Source organism: Cherax quadricarinatus, chromosome 1 (genome assembly GCF_038502225.1).
Source record: "Cherax quadricarinatus isolate ZL_2023a chromosome 1, ASM3850222v1, whole genome shotgun sequence".
In the NCBI taxonomy this organism is placed as follows: Eukaryota; Metazoa; Arthropoda; class Malacostraca; order Decapoda; family Parastacidae; genus Cherax; species Cherax quadricarinatus.
In genome coordinates this window covers 22034179-22059365 of record NC_091292.1, presented here as the reverse complement: position 1 = coordinate 22059365, position 25187 = coordinate 22034179, and the positions used below count along the sequence as shown (strand labels likewise).

Sequence of the window (25187 nt, the reverse complement as noted above, 5' to 3'; positions counted from 1 at the left end):
GCGGTTGCTGTCTACCAACCTACTACCTAGGACATATATATATATATATATATATATATATATATATATATATATATATATATATATATATATATATATATATATATATATATATAACATCATTTTGCTTATGTTAATACAAATAAAATATCACGAGAAGATATTTGCACCTCCCCAGATACCAGAGTCTATTATATATTTTACAAGATTTAGAATATGGAAAGCAATACGTAAACAACTTTTGATTTAATGGTCACAACAGTCGAGTTTCAACTGAAATTTACCGGGATCGAATCTCATGTCAAGAAACACGTATAGCTAAGTCTTTTACACTTCTTGTCTCTGGCCACGTAGCATTAGGCAGGTAAATGTTTCTTTAGTCGATTGCTATGGGCCACTTTTTGAAAAAGGTTGAAATCAAAATATTATGATTGGACTTCACGAGCATTGATCTGCTCCTGCAATCACAAAAGGTGAAAAACCTAAGATTTGGTGAAAGAAAATAATATATATAGCTTCAATAGTAGAAAAGAAAAGGCTCCGGAAGTAAGGACATATACCTAGACCCCTTCAAACATAACTAGAAGAGGTGTAAGATACCTGAGTAACAGTTCAGCATCTTTATTTCCGAAACGTTTCGCTTATACAACACGTTTCTTCAGTAGAATACAGAGGTGTCTGAATGTGTACTTAAGAGAAGCGGTGGAGAGGTAAAGGTGATGTAATCAGTCCATCAGCCGCCTTGTAGACGTTGTTTGTTGACAACTATGGAGCCGAACTCTTCTTCAGGCTAAAAGACTAACCTTAAAACTACGTCTTTAAGGCTGATGGATTGATCACATCATCTTTATCTCTCTTCTGCTCCTGATGTCTGCACATTTAGTCACCTCATCATTAGAATGAAGAAACGTTTTTTAAATATAGATTCCGAACGGTTGCATATGTCTTACTCAACTACTTGTCGTTATTGACCACCATTATTATAGTGATAAATTGGTTAATATTATAATTTGTACTTTAACATTTCTGACAAGATTTATGAGTAACATACACATGTCTCTTTAATTAAATTAATTAATTTATATGAAGCCATGACTGGAACATTTTACTCACCACATATATCCTTTTGAGAGTTCAGTGACCTGTGATTTCTATATAAACTCCAAGTTATATTTGAAAAAGCATAACAATAGCTTTGTTTGAGCTCTTTGAAGTTATGATTTTCTCAGTGATTTTTTTTGTGTACATTCCCATCAAAGGTATCAAAGCACATTTCATAAAATGCAAAAAAAAAAAGTATCATAGTGGGAAATAATATTTAATGATCTAGTACTTAGAGATCATTCACGTGGCTGTAGTTAATAATTTCCTTTAGGAAGAAGAGAAACTCACCGGCTTCCTTTTCTATCCTGCTTTCTCAGTCACGTACCATCACCTTTAAATGTTGTTGATGCCTTGAAGATAATGGAGGGCTTTCAACTCAAGGAAATAGAGCTAAGAATTTTTTCTTACAGGGAAACCTTTCTTAGTCGTTGTATAATCCTAACTACTGAATCTTCTCTGTGACTATAATAATAATAATAATAATAATAATAATAATAATAATAATAATAATAATAATAATAATAATAATAATAATAATAATAATAATTACAAATCACTCCATCCCATCCACATTCTCGTACATTTAAAATCATGACGATATTTTTCTAAATTGAGGTATTACTTTAAATTCCCTGAACACTGTATTAATATGGCTCACCTGGAAATTCGCGTCTCTCTCTTATGAAGATAATTGTAAAGTTTGTCCCAAGGATAACAAAGCAAATCTAACCTAACTTAGCGTTGCAAAACTTGCGGCAATATCTTACTTTACCTAGCCAATATAAGAATTATCATTAACTGCCTTCCTTTGCGTTGGGGAAGACGAGTATTCATAGGGAATGGGAGGTAATCAGTTTTGATCTCGTGAGGGGAAGGGTGGATGAAATTTTGTGGATCAAGCACTCAGCTGAGTACTTAGAGGTACAGGTCTGGAGTGACCAAAATCTGCTGAGTACATAGAGATACAGGTCTTGCGTGAGCTAAGACTACTGAATACTGAGAGCTAGAGGCCTGGCGTGACCCACGACTGTCCGCACCATCAGAATTCGTGAGAAGGAAAGAATATTTTCCTCTGTGTATACCCGACGATGCCTTCGTGTTTCATGATACTGAGAGAGAGAGAGAGAGAGAGAGAGAGAGAGAGAGAGAGAGAGAGACAGACAGACAGACAGAGACAGACAGACAGACAGACAGAGACAGATAGTAGAGACAGAGAGAGAGACAGACAGATGGACAGGGACAGAGACAGCGAATGAATATGGACAAACTGCCGTGGTTGCTCCCAGTAAACATTTTAGACCCAAAGTTTATTCTACACGAGAGTTCAACCCATAACTATCAAACTTTGACCTTTCTTAAAGAAGACACAAAAATATTACATCCTGCCCAAAACTTTTGCTGGCTGTTAGTACTGTAGTAGTTCACAAGCGAGGAAATACGTTATTTTTTACTGATGTGTTTGCTAAAGATTCATGATATCTTTGGAAGACTCATATCAGCAGTTTTGCTTTGTCCTTGGTGATTTAGATGATATCGAGTTTGCGCACCGCTATTGAACCCTCTCCTAGTATCGACATAAATAAATTTGCTGATGACACTAAAATTGGAGGTCAAATAATTTCTGATGCGTATACAGGAAAGGTACAGGATGATCAAGACAGGTTCATGTTGTGATCGGCAGTGGCAGATGTAGTTCAGTGCAGACAAGTGTGAGGCTATAATTCTAGGAAAAGGAAATAACTATGACACTGATAACCTAAACAATGAAGATCTTCATTAAAATTAATTCGGAAAAGATCTACGAGTTTTTGTTAGCAGAAATTAAATGATAAGACAACAGTGATTTAGTTTTCTCAATGGTATAAACCTTGGTAATAAATACCGACAAGTTGGTTTAGAAAGACACGTAAGCAAACACTATGACATATTTATTAGAAAACGTTTTCTAATAAATATCAAGGTCCCAGGACCGAAACGTTTTCTAATAAATATGTCATAGTGTTTGCTTACGTGTCTTTCTAAACCAGTTTTCTCAATAAATCTAATAGAATTCTTGGCTTCACACCAAGATGTATAAAGAATAGAAGTCCCAATGTAATACTTTAACTTAATATTTCTTTGGATGGGCTTCATTTAAGATTATGCTGCTCTGTTTTGGTATCCACATTACAGAATAGACAAATACGTTCAAAAATATACAGAGAAAAATAGGCTTCGAAGGCACTGAGTTTGCACTTTTTGGAAAGGCATAGAATTAGGAGACAAATGACTGAAGTGTACGGGTACAAACCGGAATAAATAAAGGGATATAAATAGCGTGTTGAAAATACCTAAGACAGAACTCGCAGAAACTGAGTCATGTATGGGCCAGTAGTCCTGCTGCAGTGTTCTTCTTTTATGTTCTAAGGAAGGGAATTAGAAAGTGCTAGTTTTACATTAAAGTTGTAGATGAATGGAACAAACTCCCAGGCAGCGTCATTGAGGCAAAAGCTTTAGGAAGATTTAAATATAGGTTGGACGGGTGGATGTGAGTTTGACTTGCCTAGCATGGGCCATTAAGCGTGCTGTGAAACTCGAGTCAGTCAAGAGGATGATGAATTAGAAAGCTTCTACACCCGTGTATTTTTTTCCATGAAGATGCTTTGCCAAACAGTCACTTCTTCAATCAAAAACAAAGAATAAATACTTGTGACGGTGGAAGAAGTGGCGAAGTAATTTGAAGAGATCTGCCCATAAGAACTCATAAGAATAAGAAAGCAATGCCATCCTTCACTGGAAGAAAGAGTTAAAACTGAGATATGGTCCTGGTTTAGAAATTACTAAAGGGCTTAAACATGGAGTTGCAGCCTGTGGCATTCTTCTCACTGAAGTTCCAGCCGCACCAGATGGCTTACTCTACTATCGAAAAAGAAGCCCTCGCGCTGGTACTGGCTTTAGATGTTTACGTGGGCCAGACTTCGCAGGCGGTCACTGTCTATAGCGACCACAGCCCTCTAGTATATCTCCAAGCCATGAAGAACCACAATACGAGGCTAATGGGATGGAGTCTACGACTGCAACCCTATTCTCTCAGAATATTACACATTGCCGGCAAAGAAAATAAGTTGGCAGACTCTTCATCAAAAATTTAAAATTCATAATTATAATTATATGTTAGGTTAGGAAGTATTAGGGACCTGTGGTAATCCCTTTCAAGCTCTTTTTTTTTATCCCCTGGTGTTTTTTTTTTTTTTTTTAGTGAGGGAGTGCGGGATACCGTCCTCCAGCACTTTGGACCTACGCTAGCCCGACTGACTGCTGTCTCACTCTGAGTTTAGGGTTTGGCTTTTTGTCGCGAATAAAGCTGAGCTCTATCTAAGAGTTGGATGGTTGAGAGGAAAGGCGGTCCCATTACATGGTGCCATGGCGGCTCAGTTACCACTGGGAGGTGGGAGCCTAATCCTGAGCCCTCTCGGGGTGGGGGTGTGGCGTGCAAAGAGTACGTAACCTTTATTCGGTGCATGTACACACCCTCATTGAAAGGCTATCTTCCCCAACCAGCGAACCAGGTACTAGGGTTGATGATGGGGCCCCGTCGTTCAATCAATACCCAGGTTCCAGCCAATGAGAAGATGGTTTTGGCAATCTCAGAGGTGTTGTGGGTACCACTCACCTGTCTGCCCTTGTCATTCCCATTCTAGAGCTGTTTGAAGCACGGTCTGCTCTCTAGTGGCTTCTATTCTGCCTTGCTTACCGTGGAGTGCACTAATACCTATTGTTGTACATAGTGTATATAGTGTACATACTTCTGTTCTAAATTGGTGAAGGATAATATAAGTCAAGAGTTTTTCTGCTGTGTTTATTTTGCTCCCTTTACACCCAGGATAACAGGCCTTTGGGACTCCTGGATTGTAATACATGGCAAGCGAGATTAACCGCTCTAAGTGTGTTACTGTGTAACTGGAACATAGTACCAATTATATATTAAAGAATTAAAGATCGAACTTTCATCACTCATTGAGTTGGGTAGCCCAATCAGTTTCAGTATTTTACATGAATATAATAATCTACATACTCTATTGAGACTAGATTACCGTCGTTTAACCAAATTCAATCAATTTTTCATGCAGTAACACCAGTTATTTTAATACAGCATGGAGAGAAGACTGAGGATCCAAATATATAAAAAAAATCCGCTTCATATTGATAGCGTCACCGCTGTTTGCACGATTTAGAGCCATACTAAATGACAGCCATTTGCTTAAATGAATAAGTTAGAAGACACGCAAGCGTGTTACGTTTTATTATTTTACCTGCCAAGTGGTTGGCCAAAAGGTGCAAAATACCCGTAATGAGAGACTCAGCAAGTGACAAGTGGATAAAACCTTTCTATCACCTTCCTTTTCTTCATAAGGCAGATGGCCACTTGATCCCTAGCTGTCTTCATGATGTAGCTTGATAAATTCCTCAAGTCACTTCCTCATCAGCTCGGCTGTGGTGACTACGATCGGGTGCCTGCGATCAGTACCCACAGCCTAATTGACCATGCCCTCTATCTGGGATGTCAGATCTGGGATCTGTCCTTGAGGGCAGTAATACGGGAACTTTTCACAGGCAAGCTGCAGGTCAACTGTTGAATGACACACACAAGTGGCACTGGAATTGTCTTACTTTCCACTGATGAAAGACTTACAAGTGTGGCACTTCAAATCCTTTACCTGCCACTAATGAACGATACACACATAAGCGACAGTTACGATCCCTTACCTGCCATTGATGAGCCACACACACACACACACACACACACACACACACACACACACACACACACACACACACACACACACACACACACACACACACACACACACATACACGCACGCAAAAGGAGACACTGGAACATCTTACCTGCGGCCACTATCTGGAAGACACAAGGATGGATCTGCGTGCCAATGTCGTTCTTGGCCCAGCACAGGAGGGTACCGTAGTCCAGCTCGGTAACGGGCGTATAGTTCACCACGGACTCCGTGCCTACGATGATGTACCTGTCTCGGGGCACGAGAAAGTGCTTTGTTAATAAGAGGCAATATGCTGTTAATGGAATTCCACTGAGAAGACGTTTCGACCAGAGTGAGAAATGATGATAACCTCTATGGTGTACGAAACATCTCAAAAAAAAAAAATGCCCTGAACTGCATATTGTGTCTTACTACCATACCTGTCAGTATCCAGTAATGGTTATAACTAACCATAATTTTTAAAGGGGTGGACCGGTAAGCCAGCTGAGGGCCTCGGTCAGATGACCAAAACCTCCAACGGCGAGTAATCATTTGACTAAGACCTTCGTCAGGAAACACTTGTCCTGTTTCCTGACGAACCTTACCTAACCTAACCTAACCTGTCTGTATCTTATAGCACTGATATTTAAAAAGTGCTTTGCATAACAAGAGGCTTTCCTCTAGAATAAGCAAAATAATATATTGTCATAATGGTAAGTAAACTGTAACCATACAAACATTAAACCCATCAATTGCAGCTTCCATTTATATTCTACAAATAATTATTTTATTTTTCAGTTTATTGTATGTTATCAATTACATCAACAGTTACCCAGCATTCACAATGGAAGATCAGTCAGTAAATGATTTTACTACAGTTATTATTATTAATTTTATTATTATTATTTATTATTATTATCATGAGAATAATTAACCCCATAACTGTCAAACAGCGTCTTTGGAATGGGTGGTTATCAGCTTTGAACGGGAGAAAAGAGAGAGTAGCTTCAATTCCTTGGATAAAGAGCCAGTCACCAGTATCAAAGTGCCCCTCCTATAAGAACCAGGCCATTAATCACACCATAATGACCGAGCAGGCCGTTAATGAGCCTTAATGATCTGATCTGTCATTAAGTTTAATAACAGACTAGTTCAAGGACCATTAGTAATTTGTGCTTGCCACCTAATTTGAGGGATAGTCTACCTGTGGTTATTTCAAGGGAGGCGCCTAGATGGCGGTCTAGGGCACTAGATCCAAGGAATTGAAGTTACCCTCCACCTACTAAGATCAAAGCTAATAATCTCAATTTCAGGTTGTAATATGAATCATACGTTATTTCTCTTTCCATTGAATATAATAATAATAATAATAATAATAATAATAATAATAATAATAATAATAATAATAATAATAACTGTAATAATAATATCAAGATTGCAATATATCATTTATTATCACAAGTAACTAATTCATTAATTATACTGAGATCAATCCTCTACTCCTGGGTTATGATATCAATCATCCTAGAAGAATGCCATCAATCCATTACTCAAGAATAATATAAACATCATCAGTCACATTAACATATCACATAAAAGTAATGAGAAAAAAGTGACCATAACCGATCATAACATTATCTCTAAACTGTGACTTTATTGACACTAATTATCCTTAATTAGTTCACTTGACTTTATTATATCCTAATTTGACTTCAGATTAAGGAGAGCTGAAGTTTATGATGGACCATTAGGGTTTATGAGTAAACTTTGCTGTCAGTGGAACCTTGATGCTAGTGGAGGGCTCTTGCTCCAGGAAAACAGATCACCGAGTCGCTTCACTGGAATGACCGTAATTACCATCCAAACACAAGTAATATGATCTGAACGGGCTTAACTCCAGTAATAATAATAATAATAATAATAATAATAATAATAATAATTAATAATAAAATCTTATCAGTGGATGGGGGACTCATGAAGTTGTTTCATTTAAATATAAGATGGGGTGCAAGAGGCTATGAATATAATCCAAAGAATCACACAGCAAAAAAAAAAAATCATATATACCTCGGAAATCAAGCATTTTTTCAAATAATCATTTGCAAAAGCTCTTGCAGGGAATGAAATATCACTGCAAAACAAAATCTGATGTAAGTGTTTTCCTACTGACCTTCGTGAGCATCACACAGGACGCTTGTCCTGTGTGATCATCAAATTAAACATTTCTTTCTGCATTTAAAATTAGTTCCACCAGGAGTGAGTAAAGTGATGAGCATTATTTAGGGAGAAATATTGTTTTATCTTATATTCTCAGGTGTCATTCTGGGATGTGTGGGTAGACTGCGTGGGTCATGCTGGGATGTGTGGGTAGACTGCGTGGGTCATGCTGGGATGTGTGGGTAGACTGCGTGAGTCATGCTGGGATGGGTGGGTAGACTGCGTGGGTCATGCTGGGATGTGTGCGTAGACTGCGTGGGTCATGCTGGGATGTGTGGGTAGACTGCGTGGGTCATGCTGGGATGTGTGGGTAGACTGCGTGGGTCATGCTGGGATGTGTGGGTAGACTGCGTGGGTCATGCTGGGATGTGTGGGTAGACTGCGTGGGTCATGCTGGGATGTGTGGGTAGACTGCGTAGGTTATGCCGAGATGTGTGGGTAGACTGCGTGGGTCATGCTGGGATGTGTGGGTAGACTGCGTGGGTCATGCTGGGGTGTGAGGGTAGACTGCGTGGGTTATGCTGGGATATGTGGGTAGACTGTGTGGGTTATGCTGAGATGTGTGGGTAGACTGCGTAGGTTATGCCGAGATGTGTGGGTAGACTGCGTGGGTCATGCTGGGATGTGTGCGTAGACTGCATGGGTCATGCTGGGATGTGTGGATAGACTGCGTGGGTCATACTGGGAAGTGTGGGTAGGCTGCGTTGGTTATGCTGAGATGTGTGGGTAGACTGCGTGGGTCATGCTGGGATATGTGGGTAGACTGTGTGGGTTATGCTGGAGTGCATGGCTGGAATGTGTGGATCAAGCTGGGCTGTCTGGGTCATGCTGGGAGTGTGGCTGGAGTATGTGAGTCATGCTGGGGGTATGGCAGGGCTATGTGGATTATGTTGGGGTTGTGACTGGGCTCTGTGGGTGATGCTGGAGGTGTGGCTGAAGTATGTGGGTCATGCTGGAGATGTGGATGAGCTCTGTGGGTCATGGTGGGGGTATGGATGGACTATGTGGGTCATACTGACGGTGTAGACGGTCAATATGTATCATGCTGGGGTGTGGCTGGATTATATGGATCAGGCTGGTTTTGTGGTTGGTCTATGTGGGTCATACTGGGAACAAAGAAAGGTCACGGGGCCACTACACACAAGAAGGCATTAAGGCGTTAGAATGTATGTCATAGTAATGCTTAAGGCTTGATTTTTGGACTTGCAGGTGTGAAAACTGGTATATCACCTGTCAAGGGTTGCGGTCAGGGCCGGATTAAATTCTTCCTAAACTCAGGGTACGCTCATAATACCAGGACCTCGAGAATGTTTTATAGGGGGAGATTTACAGTATTATATTATAAAAAAGTTTCCTTGAAACGCTTCAGTGAAGTCTAACTCTCATTTTTAGCTTATGAGAATTGAAACTTTAATAATATTATTTAATGGATGCACTTCATAAGAGTTTTTTTTCATTATATAATGTTGTAAATCTTCATCTGTAAAACTTAAAAACTATTTAATGCGCTCTTGGTGGTTCCAAACTAACATAAAGGTTGACAGCCTGTATATAAGGAGATGTCAGCAGCTTCTGATAGTTCTCACTCTACCTTCCTTTAATTCTGATGTATTCTTTCTATGGGTTTAGGGAATTTCATGAATCATGACTTCGGTAAGTGTTGAGGTGACTTGATTCTGGACTAGTAAACAGAGAGAAGATATGTATATCTCGTTGCTGCAGAGTAGAAAGGGTGTGTTGTTGCCAATTGCGGCACCAAGAGTATGAGAGAGTGGTTTGGCGGAATCCAGCCCCACAAAATTTCTTCAGTCCCCAAAAACCTTCCAGTATAAAATATAATAATATCGCAGCTTCAAAAGAAAATCTTCTAAATCCCGTTCCAACCAAATAGTCAGCCCTAAGACCTGGTTCCCCGGTATAGAAATTCCTCCCTTGCATGTTGCGTCTGTGTGCTGTATCAGGATTTGACTGTAAAGGCTGTGGAGACAGACTCGTGTAAGTACCGGGGCTCTGGTTTCCTAAAGCTCTACCAAATGTATTGTTTCCCCTTTGCTAAATGTTTACGTATATCCTCTCTAAGTCCAGAATATCCTTTGATTGTTACGTACATAATTTCCATGTGCAAAAAAAAAGTTGTATTGAGTGTTTATTCAAATCCAAGTAAATTTGTAATTTAGCTTGCCATTAAGAAGTTCATTAGTGTTGTGACGAAAGTCACGTAAGTCGCTTTTAGTAAGAAGTAGCTTTCCTAGTGATAGTAAAAGGAACGATGATTAACATTACTAAGATGGTCGTAGCTGCCAATGTAATATATTATAAATGGTTTACTATTCCAACATGTTGATCAGTAAGACACATGTGCAACGCTTGGGTACCTTTACTGTGAAGAGACCTTGTTGGCCTAGTGGAACAAGTTAAATTATTGCGTGTGCGTGACAGCGAGGAGAGAGGCCTCGCGGGTAGAGTTAAGAGAAAGATAAGAGCTTTGTGACTAGATTGCTGGTGATTATGTAGGATAATCTTAGTAGAAGAGAGACTCGAGGAAAAAGTCTTGCAATAAGTTTCACAAAAGTGTGCATAAAGGGGAGCAACATTAAAAGGAATCTTACACACACACACACACACACACGCACACACACACACACAGTCATGGAGAAGATTATCAGGAGGAGAGTGGTGGAGCACCTGGAACGGAACAAGAGTATAAATGCCAACCAGCACGGATTCATGGAAGGCAAATCCTGTGTCACAAACATTCTGAAGTTTTATGATAAAGTAACAGAAGTAAGACACCAGAGAGAGGGGTGGGTTGATTGCATCTTCTTGGACTGCAAGAAGGCCTTCGACACAGTTCCTCACAAGAGATTAGTGCAGAAGCTAGAGGATCAGGAGCGTATAGCAGGAAGGGCACTACAATGGATCAGAGAATACCTGACAGGGAGGCAACAACGAGTCATGGTACGTGACGAGGTATCACAGTGGGCACCTGTGACGAGCGGGATACCACAGGGGTCGGTCCTAGGACCAGTGCTATTTTTGGTATGGAATGGAGGGTTTAGACTCAGAAGTGTCCCTGTTCGCAGATGATGTAAAGTTAATGAGGAGAATTAAATCAGATGAGGATCAGGCAGGACTTCAAAGAGACCTGGACAGGCTGGGCACCTGGTCCAGCAACTGGCTTCTCGAATTTAACCCCGCCAAATGCAAAGTCATGAAGATCGGGGAAGGGCAAAGAAGACCGGTGATGGAGTATAGGATATATGGCCAAAGACTGCAAACCTCGCTCAAGGAGAAAGATCTTGGGGTGAATATAACACCGAGCACGTCTTCGGAAGCACACATCAACCAGATAACTGCTGCAGCATATGGGCGCCTGACAGACCTGAGAACAGCGTTCCGATACTTTAGTAAGGAATCGTTCACGACACTGTACACCATATACGTCAGGCCCATACTGGAGTACGCAGCTCTTGTTTGAAACCCACACTTGATCAAGCACGTCAAGAAAAGAAAGGAAGTGCAAAGGTTTGCGACAAGGTTAGTTCCAGAGCTAAGGGGGATGTCCTACGAAGAAAGGTTAAGGGAAATCGGCCTGACGACACTGGAGGACAGGAGGGTTAGGGGGAGACATGATAACGACATACAGAATACTGCTTGGAAAAGACAAGGTGGACAGAGACAGTATGTTCCAGAGATGGGACACAGAAACATGGGGTCATAATTGGAAGTTGAGGACTCAGATGAGTCAAAGAGATGTTAGGAAGTATTTCTTCAGTCATAAGGCAGTCAGGAAATGGAATAGCCTAGCAAGTGAAGTAATGGAGGAAGGAACCATACATAGCTTTAAGATGAGGTATGATAAAGCTCATGGAGCAGAGAGAGAGAGGACCTAGTAGCACTCAGTAAAGAGGCGGGGCCAGGAGCTGAGTCTAGGACCCTGCAACCACAAATAGTTGAGTACACACACACACACACATACGGGATATGATAACGACATACATAATATTGAGAGGAATCAACAAGGTGGTCAGAGACAGGATGTTCCAGAGATGGGACACAGCAACATGGGATCGTAGTTGGAAGTTGAAGACTCGGATGAATCACAGGGATATTAGGAAGTATTTCTTCAGTCACAGAGTTGTCACGAAGTGGAATAGTCTGGTAAGTGATGTAGTTGAGGCAGCATCAATACATAGCTTTAAGAAGAGGTATGATAAATCTCATGGAGCAGGAAGAGTAACCTAGTAGCGACTAGTGAAGAGGCGGGGCCAGGAGCTGTGAATCGACCACTGCAACCACAACTAGGTGAGTACAAATAGGTGAATACACACATACGTACACTCACGCACACTCACGTACACACATCACTAAGAATTCCAAAAAGATAGCCTAGCCATATTTTGACCAAATAATTAGCCTTGTCTGGTGGCCATGAATCTACCCAGGAAAAACTGCCAACCATCCCTTTGATCCCCTAGTTTACTAATTATGACGCCTTCTTGAAAATACTGACAGCTGATATTTTGTGGGTGAGAGAGTGGATGTGAGGGATGAGAAGTGTGGGTGGGAGGGATGAGAAGTGTGGGTGGGAGGGTGTGTATGTTAGAAGTGTGAGCGGCAGTGGGATCGGAGGAGCGTTGGTATTTGGGTGGGATGGGTGTTGGTGTATTAGCAGGAGTGGTATGAGTATATGAACTAGAGGGTTTCGGGTTTGTGTTCGGGAATAGTATAAGTGTAAACGGGAGCGTAGGTGTAAGTGGGAGGAGTGTGGGTGTGCAAGAGCGAGAAATGTGGGAGTGAACAGGAGGAACGAGCATATGAGCGGGAGTGATGTGGGTGTGAGCGGAGGAAAGTGGGTGTGAGCAGCAGAAATGTGGGTGTGAATTGGTTGGGGATGAGTATGAGCGAGAGGAGTGTGAATTGAGCATCTACACATCAACTCTCACATACAACATGAACAGTTATTTAACGACTGGTATACTACATACAACGTACGAGTAAACCAATTGTTGTATTAGAATGGCGGGGTTACCCGCAAATACAGTAGGAGAACACCATCCACAGAGAAAAATTTTAAATAAATAGTGCCCTTCCACCCAGCCCGCAGTTGCTTAATTCTGATATCCAACATCAGCACGCCAGTGGTTACCTAACAGACGGAAATACGGCGCTAGTCACTAAATGTTTAATTACCGAGCGGGTCAACACCTATGACCAGCCGCTAGGAGAACTCTTTTCCAGATGAATTCACATAACGTTTTCACCAAATTGCACGAGCGACGTCTTGGATGACGGGAAGACGACAAGAGGAAAGTAAATGTCATGACCCACTGGATCTAATCTGTGCCAGAGAAAAACAACAGTATTGATAAGCTACCTATTTCCTTAGCCTTCCCTGGGAAAGCTGCAGTTGGCACCACACCCACTGGGTGTGTAACGCTAACAAAGCCTCCGTCACCCTCTCATCGACCACGACTGATGGTGTACGTGTGGTCTTGTAATGCCAGGATATTAGAATGTTTATATTTGCTCTCACGTAATATATTCTCGTGCAGAGGCTCGTTTACCTGAGTGATAGAGAATTTTTCACAATTCTCTCTGCCTTTGCGGCATTTTTGATAGCGTGAGGAACCTCATGATTTTTGAGAAGTGATGAGGGATACGGTGTTTTATTTTTTTTATAGTCTTAGAATAACAATACGTTCCTAATAATCCATTGAGTTTAAATAAAGATATTTCATTCCGTTATATCTGGATGATCTGCGGGTCTGGATGAATGATAGAGTGGGTAGGTTATTAAGCGACTGGGAGGGGAAGGGAATGGAAGTAAAACTGACCTAGCTGCTGCTCTGAATTGAGGTCACTCTGACGTAGGCAGCCATGACAGTTATTATTAACTCAGAATGGGGGAGGAAATGAGGTTGATTTCTCGTAGGCATAGGCATGAGGGACAGAGCATCCATGAGGTCATAAAAGCCAGAGAACGCACATTCTCTCACATATAATAATTTACACTCATCCAGTCTACTTATACTGACTTAATTGCTATTCGGCTGATTTCGGTCTGTGACCAGCTGGGTCATGGTAGGATTGACGTCACGTAGACAGCACATGTACCTCAAAGTGCTGTGTTCCCTAAATATCTGACCTTATGTAAGGTCTTTGTTCCTCTGGTTTTAGCTAAACTTAGCTGTATATTTCTGTAATTAGTGAGTTGTGTTATGATAAAATAACATATAATCATTTCAATCCTTTGGTATTACTTACATGTATAGAGATTACTGATGCATCTATACATTGTACGTATGCATCATACACACAATTATGTATGTATATGATGTTATGCCGAATAGATAAAACTGGTCAATTAGCAAAAACTCATTTAAAATTAAGTCCTTCCTTAAATTTTCTCTTATTCGTTAAAAAGATATATTTTTCTCATTTACGTTAATGTAAAAATTAATAATTTTATACCAAAAGATCCTTAGAAAACTTATCTAACCTTATTATAACAAGCGCAATTTAATTCAGTCTAATCCGACTAAATGTATTTTAGATTTACAATAATTTATTAATAACTGAGTAATAAACAAACACAATGAAATATTTTTTTTCGCTAGGTTCAGATTGATTTTTGCGAAATTTTTGCTTGTCTTATTCAGCAAGATCAGCGTTGCTATTTATGCCAAAATCGCAAGTTTTACCTATTCGGCGCGACATATATATATATATATATATATATATATATATATATATATATATATATATATATATATATATATATATATATATATATATATATATATATATATATATATATATATATATACAGATTCCTCCAGTAGACAAGCTCCTCTCAAAGAACACAAACAGTCCCACTGGGACAAACCGATCATGGAAAAAATCGCCAACACAATGCTCTCCAACGCCTCAGGAAAGGACAAAGCTCGTCTCCTGGCAGTGAAGGCACCACACTCTGGAGATTTCCTGTTAGCTGTTCCCAATTCCTCCTTGGGCACTCGACTAGACCCACAGGCCATTCGGATTGGTGTTGCTCTTCGCCTAACCGCCCCCATCCTCACCGAACATAGGTGTATTTGCGGCAGGGCGACAGCTGATCAATTCGGACTTCATTGTGTCGTGGGTCACACAGCAGAAGAGAAGTATGCCAAGCATGAGGAGGTCAATAACATCATAAAGAGAAGCCTCGCCACAACTCGTTGCTCAGCTCAACGGGAACCCCAAGTGCAGAGGTCTGACGGAAGTCAAAAGCGTCCTGATGGAGCCACTGTGCTACCTTGGAAGGATGGAAAGCAGATTGCCTGGGACTACACATGTGCCGCCACATTGGCAGACACCTACTTGCCATACTCCGTAGTGGAAGGGGGTGGAGCTGCCAGCCACAGGGAGACCCAGAAGATCCGCAGATATGAAGACCTTCCCCATTGCTATAACTTTATCCCAATAGGGTCGGAGACCCTTGGAGCATGGGGCAAGTGTGCTCTAAAGTTCCTCAAAGAGCTGGGTGAAAAGCTCATCATAGAAACCAAGGACCACAGGGCGACCAGCTTCCTCTTTCAGAGACTCAGTGTTGCGATCCAGAGAGGAAATGCCTGCAGCATTCTGGGCACACGGCCCACCGCCGGGGAGCTGGACGAAGTATTCGAGATATAGCTCTGAGTTACATATGTTGTTTTACTTTCTATTGTATCTTTGTGAATGTTTTGTCAATGTATTTTGTCTTTAAATAAAATTTGTATTAAATATAGGGGGTGGTAGGAGAAAATTCTCAAACAGCTTCAGGGAGAACCTTGAGTTTTCTCTTAAGCAAGTTTATTCTTTTCTCTGAGGATGAGGGTCCCCAGGACAGTTCTAGAGGTGGTACCGCCCTGTATATATATATATATATATATATATATATATATATATATATATATATATATATATATATATATATATATATATATATATATATATATATATATATATATATATATATATATATATATATATAGTGTATTATTACTAACTAAAAAAGGCACAATACTGTGACTGGAACGATTCACAAATAACCCTCAAATAGAAGAGAGGAGCTTACGACGATGTTTCGGTCCGGAACGTCGCCGTAAGTTCCTCTCTTCCATGTGCAGGTTATTTGTGTATTTTTAACTCGAGGTGTTAACATTAATGGGAGACAGGTGAATTCTCGGTAGAGGCAACTGATAAAGCAGATGGAAACAGCAGAGGGACACAGCAGCTGAAGAGACAGCAACTGAGGCGACAGCAGCTGAAGAGATAGCTGTTGAAGCAGGCAGAGAGAACAGATGAAGAGACAGATGAGACAGCAGTTGAAAAAACTGATGAAGTAGCAGACGAAGAGACAACACATGAAGAGACAGCAAACAAAGAGAAGCTGATAAAGTGAAAACAGAAGAGGAAATAGTTGACGAAGAGAGAAGAAATTTAAAATAAAGTAGTTGATAAAGAGACAGTAGATAAAAAAAGATTCCAAGAATGACAGAAGGAGATTAAGGTTCAGAAACCACGGAAATAGACACACACTTCACAAAACACCGTAATGTACCACACGGTCCGATGACAAACGCTGAGTGAACAGACAAATGACAAACACAGTACAAATTATCATGTAATAACTATTCACAAAGGATATTATCCTAAAAAAATTAACATAAACACTCCTTCAACAACAAGTATCTCCTGGAAATCGAATTATGCAGCCACAAAACCCAGACATAATTTTCCTTAACGAGACAGCTGCGAGAGTGGACCGACACATTAAACTGTCTGGATACCCGACAGTGGAAAAATCCGAAGGACAATGCAGCGGCGATGCCATTTTTATTAAAAATGGGTTGCCACTCTTCCAACATACCAAAGCGAACAACATACTAGAAGTTGATATAACCAACTTGTTCGACCCCTTGAAGTATAAACTCGTACATTGTACATTCCGCCAAGGCAAAACTCACGTGATTTCAACCTTAATACTCCAGACACTATGCAGGAACATTCCACTAATGCATCCAAGGGACTACAAAGGCCACCACACATTGAAGAAAAAACACTAGACACAGTACTAACCAAAAACTGCGACCTATTCTACTGCATAATGACCTTGGATGATGCTGTGGGCTTAACCACACCCCACACATATCCCGTCTTCAATTCAACCCCTTCCTTATTTCTAAATAACCTCCAGAACGCGATTCTTCCATCTGACTTGACACTCAGTCCACCACCAACGCTGTAGGCAGGAAATGTCAGTTTATATGTTCCCATCATGTATACCAGTGCAGCTTCCTATGGCCATATATATATTCCTGATCGATTCATCCTGCAGGATAAACCCATACGACCTACAATATTCCAATATATACCAACAAGTATGCGAATTAGAACTTTACGGTATTCATTTAGGAAACGAAATGTCTAATAAATGCCATAAACCTGAATCAGTGTCTGATTTTCAGAGAGATAAAAGAAAATGATAACATGCACGCTATAATGAACAAAATATAATACGTTTAATGGCCTCCCAACACTCGAGTTCTTCAAACTACCCACAGAGGAAATAACAGTTTTAATAATCTACATAGAAGCCACGTCAGCTGTAAACTGGAAAAAGAAGTCTATCCTTATATGGGAAACCCCTGGAAAATTCTGGAGGAAAATTTCTCTTCTGGATTCTACAGCTAAACTCATCTCATACCTAAAACACAACTGCTGGGCTTTACTAAAAAAAATCATCTCATAACAAGAAAAATCTGCTAGACTGTAGTACTAAACCCATCCCATACGCTTTAACTCGTCCCATAACTAGACTACACCTGTCTCGTTCTACTAATAAACCCTTTCCATAATTAGAACACAAGAAGATTGATGAAGACGAGGATTAAATAATCAAAGAATGATTCGCATAATCAACAAAATTCACGAGAGATAGAAAGAAATTCTACCCGAGAGAGCAACGGAACACAGCCGACACTTCAACACGTAGTGATCCAGCGTTTATATAAACTTAAGCAGTCTATGACAAGATCATCCAAGTAAGCGACTCAGTACACTTTAGGTAATGGTTGGACCAAAAATAAACCCCCGAGTATTTTAGGAATCAAAGAAAACTAAGTCAAATTCCTTTTATTTATCAATCCCTGCTAAACGTGTAACTGTGTAACTAGCAACAGGTTCTCTCCCAGAAGAGTTCCAGCAGCCTAAAATAATGTTCATTCTAAAGTCAAGTAGAAAAACATATTTCACGAAAGTGTCGTCTTGTTCACACCATCATTGATAAAAAAATCTCTTGACTTGATTTTATTTCAAACAGAATTAATTATATATTGAAATACCGCCACCTTTGTAACTAGGATGTAATTAGTATTTTTAGTATTCTCGCCGAACGGAAGGTTCGAAATTATGTCAAGCCAATCCTAAAACTAACAAGTCAGTGCGTTATCCACTGTACCCTACCGGCCTAATAAGTTTCACCCAACAATGTGCATTTCTATACACCATAGGAAGGCTAGCATAATCCCAACTGTGACCAGAAAAGTGGATTTTTACAGACTAATTTTACACTATTATGGCTACGAGGTACTCTGCCTCAAGTTCCTTTAAATACGTTATGAAAATCATTTGGAAGAATGAAATCTTAGCGCTGATATCTCGGTTTACCAAGACACCGTGAGTGTCATATAAGAGTGCTAAGGTTGACTCCAGTAAAGGTACAACTCGACAATGAGCCCCACTTCTGACCTGGGACTAAAGATTCAGGCTCAAGCGCTTGCTGCCATTTTGGGTAATGTTGACCCCTATCTGTTTGCTTATGCGAGAGGCATCCAAATTTCTGTCTGACTTCTGCCACTTGGTGATTTAGTCGTTACTGGAAGTCAGTGGAAGACCGAGAACAGTCGAGTCCCGTATCTTGGTTTTAGAGACAATTGGAATGTCGAGGCAAAATATTAAAGGCCTCTTCATGACTTACGAAATAACACGATTGCAAACAGACCACGGTATGTGGTTTATTAAAGACCTATGATTTTTTTCTTAAGAATTATTTTTTTCTTTATTCTGTGAATGTGAGACATAGACAAAGAATCCTAAAAATGATAAGATGACCTAATTCATTCATTGCTCAACTTACCAATGTTTCACCTTTGTACCCAAGCAGATTTTAGGCTGGAGCATAACGGCTGCCTGGCTCGTTATTGAAAGATGTAACATAGTTATAAGGGATCCAGCTCTGTGGGAGGATTCTGAGGAATCGTTTGTAAATATTATGCCTACGTTAACAGACCCATTCAAGGATCACCAAACACAACGAAAGGAACAAGTGAAACACTTGGGAATAATTATGTCAACGGACCTTTCTTACAAAGAATATAATAAGACAAAAATAACGACAGCCAGGAGGATAACGGGGTGGCTATTGAGAACTTTTAAAACAAGGGAAATAATGACAGTGGTGACACTTTTCAAATCGCTAGTGCTCCCATTCAAGGGATGAGAAATGCCAGAGCTTGAACAAATAGAGATAGTTTACGGTCCACATAGAGCCAGTAAAGCACTTAAATTACTGGGAACACATTAAAGTATTGAACATGTACTCATTAGAGAGGAGGAGAGAGAGATACATGATAATATATACCTGGAAAGTACTCGAGGGCCTGGTCCCAAATGCTATAACATCATACTGGGGCGAGACATATGGGAGAAAGTGCAAAATAAACTCAATGAAAAGCAGGGGTGCAGTGGGAACATTAAGGGAACACTATATCAACATTCCTTACTCCAAATTACTTAACATCTTACCAGAAGATATCAGAAACATTGCTAGAACAAGTGTAGAATTCTTCAAGAGAAAACTGGAAAAGTATCTTCACAAGGTGCCAGATCAACCAGGATGTGATGGATATGTGGGACAGTGGGCCTCAATGAGCAACAGCCTGATTGACCAGGCTAGCATCAGACAAATGTGGCCCATGGCCGGGCTCCGAGAACAGTAAGAGTCTCGAAACTCGTATATCAAAGGTATAACGGTAAGGAAAGTGCCTGGATACTGGTGAAGGACACTTAATACAAAGACTTGACGGTATTCTCCCCTTCCTCGGCTCAAACCTGACTGCCAACCAGTCCCAAGGTTGAGAGTCACATGTTAGTAATACGCATCCGAGTCGTTGACACCTGTACTCGAAGGCCCAAGCTTTACCTCAGACACTGCTGACGATTCCGAAACTTCTTTTAATTCAATTCCATACCTGTATGATTCATTGAGCACATGGAATAATGGAGACTAGATCCCCAGTCCTCTAATAGTAAATCAGACACGGTACTTTTGCAACCAGGTGTTGTGCCCACGATTCCTTCAACGTTCCACTCACACAGGCAGACCGTGCATAAAAGAATCTTTACACATACGATCCAGCAATTTCGCAGCGTGGCGAATCCCGCTCTGGCTGGACGACACTCCACACAATATCTGCACTGCCGCAACAGACAATATTTCTTGCACAATATCTCTTTGCAATTTACATAGTGACAAGAACGGGTGTTTACTAATGCAATATTACAATAGTGGGCGAAATATTTGACTACCTGGCAACCAGAACTACTCTGTCGGGGATCACGTTTCGTGTGGGAGGAAGGATAAATGGAGGAGAGTAGAAAGGAGGGAGGGAGGGAGGGAAGGCTTTTTGGAGAGAGGGAGGGCATAGAGAGAGAGAGAGAGAGAGAGAGAGAGAGAGAGAGAGAGAGAGAGAGACAGGGCGGGAGAAAAAGCAAAACAAAAGCAACTTGCGTGGTATCAAGAGTTTCTCCCCTATATGACTTGGTCTCTTGTTTTTTTTTAGCTGACCCTGAGGAATATGCAGATGTTGAGGGAAAAAATAATTAAATTTCCGAGATTTCTCTTGATTTTAATGTAAAATAAACTTGGTACAAATATAGGTCTTATAATTGTTTCAGCTGAAGTTAGACATATAAAAATTAATTTGTAAATAACAGTACTCATTTCATATACTTTCCTCTTGTATTCTCGTTATCCTTCTTCTCATATTTTTCGCTTAATTTTAGAGTTACTCTGCTTATTCTGAACACATCTTTCACCAAAGTCCTATTTTTCTGTCTTTTCTTCCTTCAGAGCGCCTTGGTCCTAGTGACGGGTTCTTAATCCAGGAAAACTGGATCTACTTCCCACATTCTTGGCTAATCTGATTGACTTCTGTTCCCCACGCTGTGTGACCCTACGATTATAATGCTTCTCAGATGAGCCTAATGAGAAGTATAATTCCTTCTAGTACACTAATATAACTACTATTCCTCCAAGCTTCCTCCTTGACTTTCCCTCATCCTCCTTTACCTCATTTTTTTCCTTGTCTCCCCCTTTCACTTTAACTTCCTTTTCCTAGTCCTCTCTTTTCATTTTTACTATCAGTGCATCCCTTTTGTTCCCTTCTCTTTTCCTTCTTCTAATCTTCACTGCAGATGCCCTTCACTTGACCTTCCTTAAGTTTCTTCCTGCTTCTTCCTGTTACACACACAAAACTTTCCATTTACTCTTCGTGTATTTCACATTCCTTCCCTTTCCATTTATATATCCTACTCCACCTTAAATCCCCCATGTTCTCCTGGTCCTCCTCCTCCAACCTCCTCCTTCCACCTGCTCCTTCTCCTTTCAATGTTCCTCTTTCCTCTTGATTTATATTTAATATTTTCTTTCCTTCAACAATTTCCTTCCTTTTTCCCCTTTCTATTAACTTTTCGTTTCCTTTCTCGTTCTCCCTCCTTACTCTCACTTTCTCCATTTTCCCTTCTTTCCTCTCTCCCTACATCTCCTTCCTCCCTCTGTCCCCTCACTTTCACCCTCCGTCCATCTGTCCCTCCCTCCATCCCTCCCTCCCTTCATCCCTCCCTCCCTCCCTCCCTCCATCCCTCCCTCCCTCCCTCACCTTCGCTGGCATTAAAGCTGCTTTTACAGTAAGAAAAGATATTCCCAGGATAATTATGAAGCACTATTATTACTCTTATTATTATTTTTATTTAAGGGGCTGTGTCCCCTATGGGTGTCCCTTACAAGAAGCTGCGTCACTTTAAGAATCCAAGAAAAGGGAAGATAGATCAATTTCCTTGAATCAAGAGCCCCTCAATGGAATTGAGGACCATTCTGAACCTGGATTCAGATCATTATTATTATTCTTGAGTGACTCAGTGACTCAGATCACTGTTATCTTTCTTGTGTAACTCAGTGACTCAGATCACTGTTATCTTTCTTGTGTGACTCAGTGACTAAGATAATTATCATTCTTGTGTGACTCAGCGACTCAGATCACTGTTATCATTCTTGTGTAACTCAGTGACTCAGATCACTGTTATCATTCTTGTGTGACTCAGTGACTCAGATCACTGTTATCATTCTTGTGTAACTCAGTGACTCAGATCACTGTTATCATTCTTGTGTGACTCAGTGACTCAGATCACTGTTATCATTCTTGTGTAACTCAGTGACTCAGATCACTGTTATCATTCTTGTGTGACTCAGTGACTCAGATCACTGTTATCATTCTTGTGTAACTCAGTGACTCAGATCACTGTTATCATTCTTGTGTAACTCAGTGACTCAGATCACTGTTATCATTCTTGTGTGACTCAGTGACTCAGATCACTGTTATCATTCTTGTGTAACTCAGTGACTCAGATCACTGTTATCATTCTTGTGTGACTCAGTGACTCAGATCACTGTTATCATTCTTGTGTAACTCAGTGGCTCAGATCACTGTTATCATTCTTGTGTGACTGACTCAGAAAATAACTTTTTCATATTCACTTTTATTAGGCAACTCCGTTTCCTGGTTAGGCATGTTTTGGTATTGGGGAATAAGGTACAGGGATGGAATTGCGTTTTATGGAGCGTTAAACCTGTGTGAATCTTTCAGCGCTAGGGACGGTAAACGCTCCATACTTCGTTCGGTAATTTCGGTGCGGTCTCTGATCACTCAGGCTGTTGGTGATCGCTTCTAATTCAAAAAAGAAAATGGTTATAATCATAACCATAATTTTAAAAGGGATGGACCGGTAAGCCAGTGGAAGGCCTCGGTCAGATGACCAAAAGCTCCAGCGGCAGGTCATCATATGACTAAGATCCGCGTCGGGAAACACTTGTCCTGTTTCCAGGCACATCTTACCTAACCTAACTTAAAGAAAATGACATGTGTAAGTTTGCAAAGAACGATATTAACATCGGAAATCACATAGGAAAATTGATGTAATGATTCACGGAATCATTTTAACACTGTCACCAACAAATCAAAGAATCGCCTGAATTCAAGCCTCAGCAGTCTTGTGACTTGAACTGATGTAATGATGTGAAGGGAAAAGTTGGTCTGTGGGATGCTGAACAACAGTCTGGGTAATAAATACGCCGAGGGATGGGGAACAAAAGTGTGTGTGTATCGTTCACCCACAGCAGTGGGTGAACAATATATTGTAGGATGTGAAATAACAGTGCGTGGATAATATACTGTGGGATGATGAGACAACAGTGTGTATGGATGATACACAAAAAGAATTATGTTGAACAACCCTGTGTTGGGATGGGGATGGGGAACAAAAGTGTGTGTGTGTCGTTCACCCACAGCAGTGGGTGAACAATACACTGTAGGATGAGAAATAACAGTGTTTAATGATACACTGTGGGATGTAGCAACAGTATGAGTGCATGGATCATACCAACTAGTCGAGATAAGCTGAGAACAGCCCCACTTATGCAACATTTGGGAATCTTTATTGAGGAAACGTTTCGCCAGCCAGTGGCTACTTCAAACTAAAACGGAGGAAAACAGTGGAGACAGAAGAAGCCACTGGCTGGCGAAACGTTTTCTCTGTAAAGATTCCCAGATGTTGCACAGTTGTCTTATTCTTCAACTTTCATCAGTAACAATGAGAATACTGTAAAAAAGATTCTCTCAGTCGTTACAGACGCAGCATCTCTGCTCCGTGGGACTGTATCATACATTTATGAGATATTTACATCATGAGGTATCGTGGGGCTTGATGTTTATATGAACAGCAAAATTACTTAACGTTTATATTTTGAATATGACGATATTTGTATCGACCGGATTTAATGTTTATTCCCTAAATATCGTTGCCGCTTGATGTTTATATAGATGAATTAGAATATTTATATCGTTAGTGTAGATGCCTCTGATTGTTTTTATCATCAGTGTAGAAAGTCCTGAACGTCCGTTTATTTGATATGGAAGTCTTAGATATTTATATGGCTCGTATAGAAACTTCTGGTTGTTATATCGACCTATTGACCTTTGTATCATAAAGACGCCTCTGGTTGTAAATAGCGTCAATACTAAAACCTCGATGTTTATACTACCAATTAAACTCCTTTGGATGTTTATGTTGTATGTATGGATGCCTCTGGATATTTAAGCTCAGAAAAGACACTGATGTGTGGATCGTCACTATGGAAACCCCCTGATCTTTATATCGTCAGTGAAACAAATGATTGATGTCAGGCAATGTGGAACCAAGAACGGGGACTTAGAAACGCAGACTCACGAACACGGAAACTCGGGAATACGGGAACTAAGGAAATACGGGGACTCGTGAATACGGGGACTCAGGAATACGGACTCAGGAATAAGCTTGTGTCATGAGACCCAACTGGGTCATTAGAAACAAAATTACGCCCGAGGAGACGGTGAAATAACCCCTAATGAGGGCCCAGTTTACTTAATAGTGGCTCTTACGGCCATCTGGCACTGACGTCACCACCACTGGACAAGCTGTGCGTTGCCAGAGTTGAAGCGTAGCTCCTGGCTCTGCATCATTGCTATCAAGAGCCTTGCTGTCGATAAGGAGAAATGCGATGACGAAGCTTTCCTTCGAATAACATTTCTCTCTGTGTGGAGCTTTACCGTGGCTTGATAAAGCTTTACACAGAGAGAAACGCTATCACGACAAAAGTATGTGCTGTGTATATGTATACACAGACATTCTACACCGACATGTTGATGTAAAGGACATATGTACAAACATTTAGAGCAAGAGTTCTTAAACTTTTAACGATTATAGATCTCC

The 25187-nt window shown here is 40.5% G+C and overlaps 1 protein-coding gene across 1 annotated transcript in view; it reads right to left on the bottom strand.

Moving 5' to 3' along the window:
• Positions 1-25187, bottom strand: part of LOC128687573 (uncharacterized) — a 321474-nt gene that overhangs the window by 140734 nt on the left and 155553 nt on the right. Inside the window, exon 12 of the mRNA XM_070085682.1 lies at positions 5992-6128. Coding sequence (XP_069941783.1) covers positions 5992-6128 — 137 coding nt within the window. The remainder of the gene's footprint in view (positions 1-5991; positions 6129-25187) is intronic.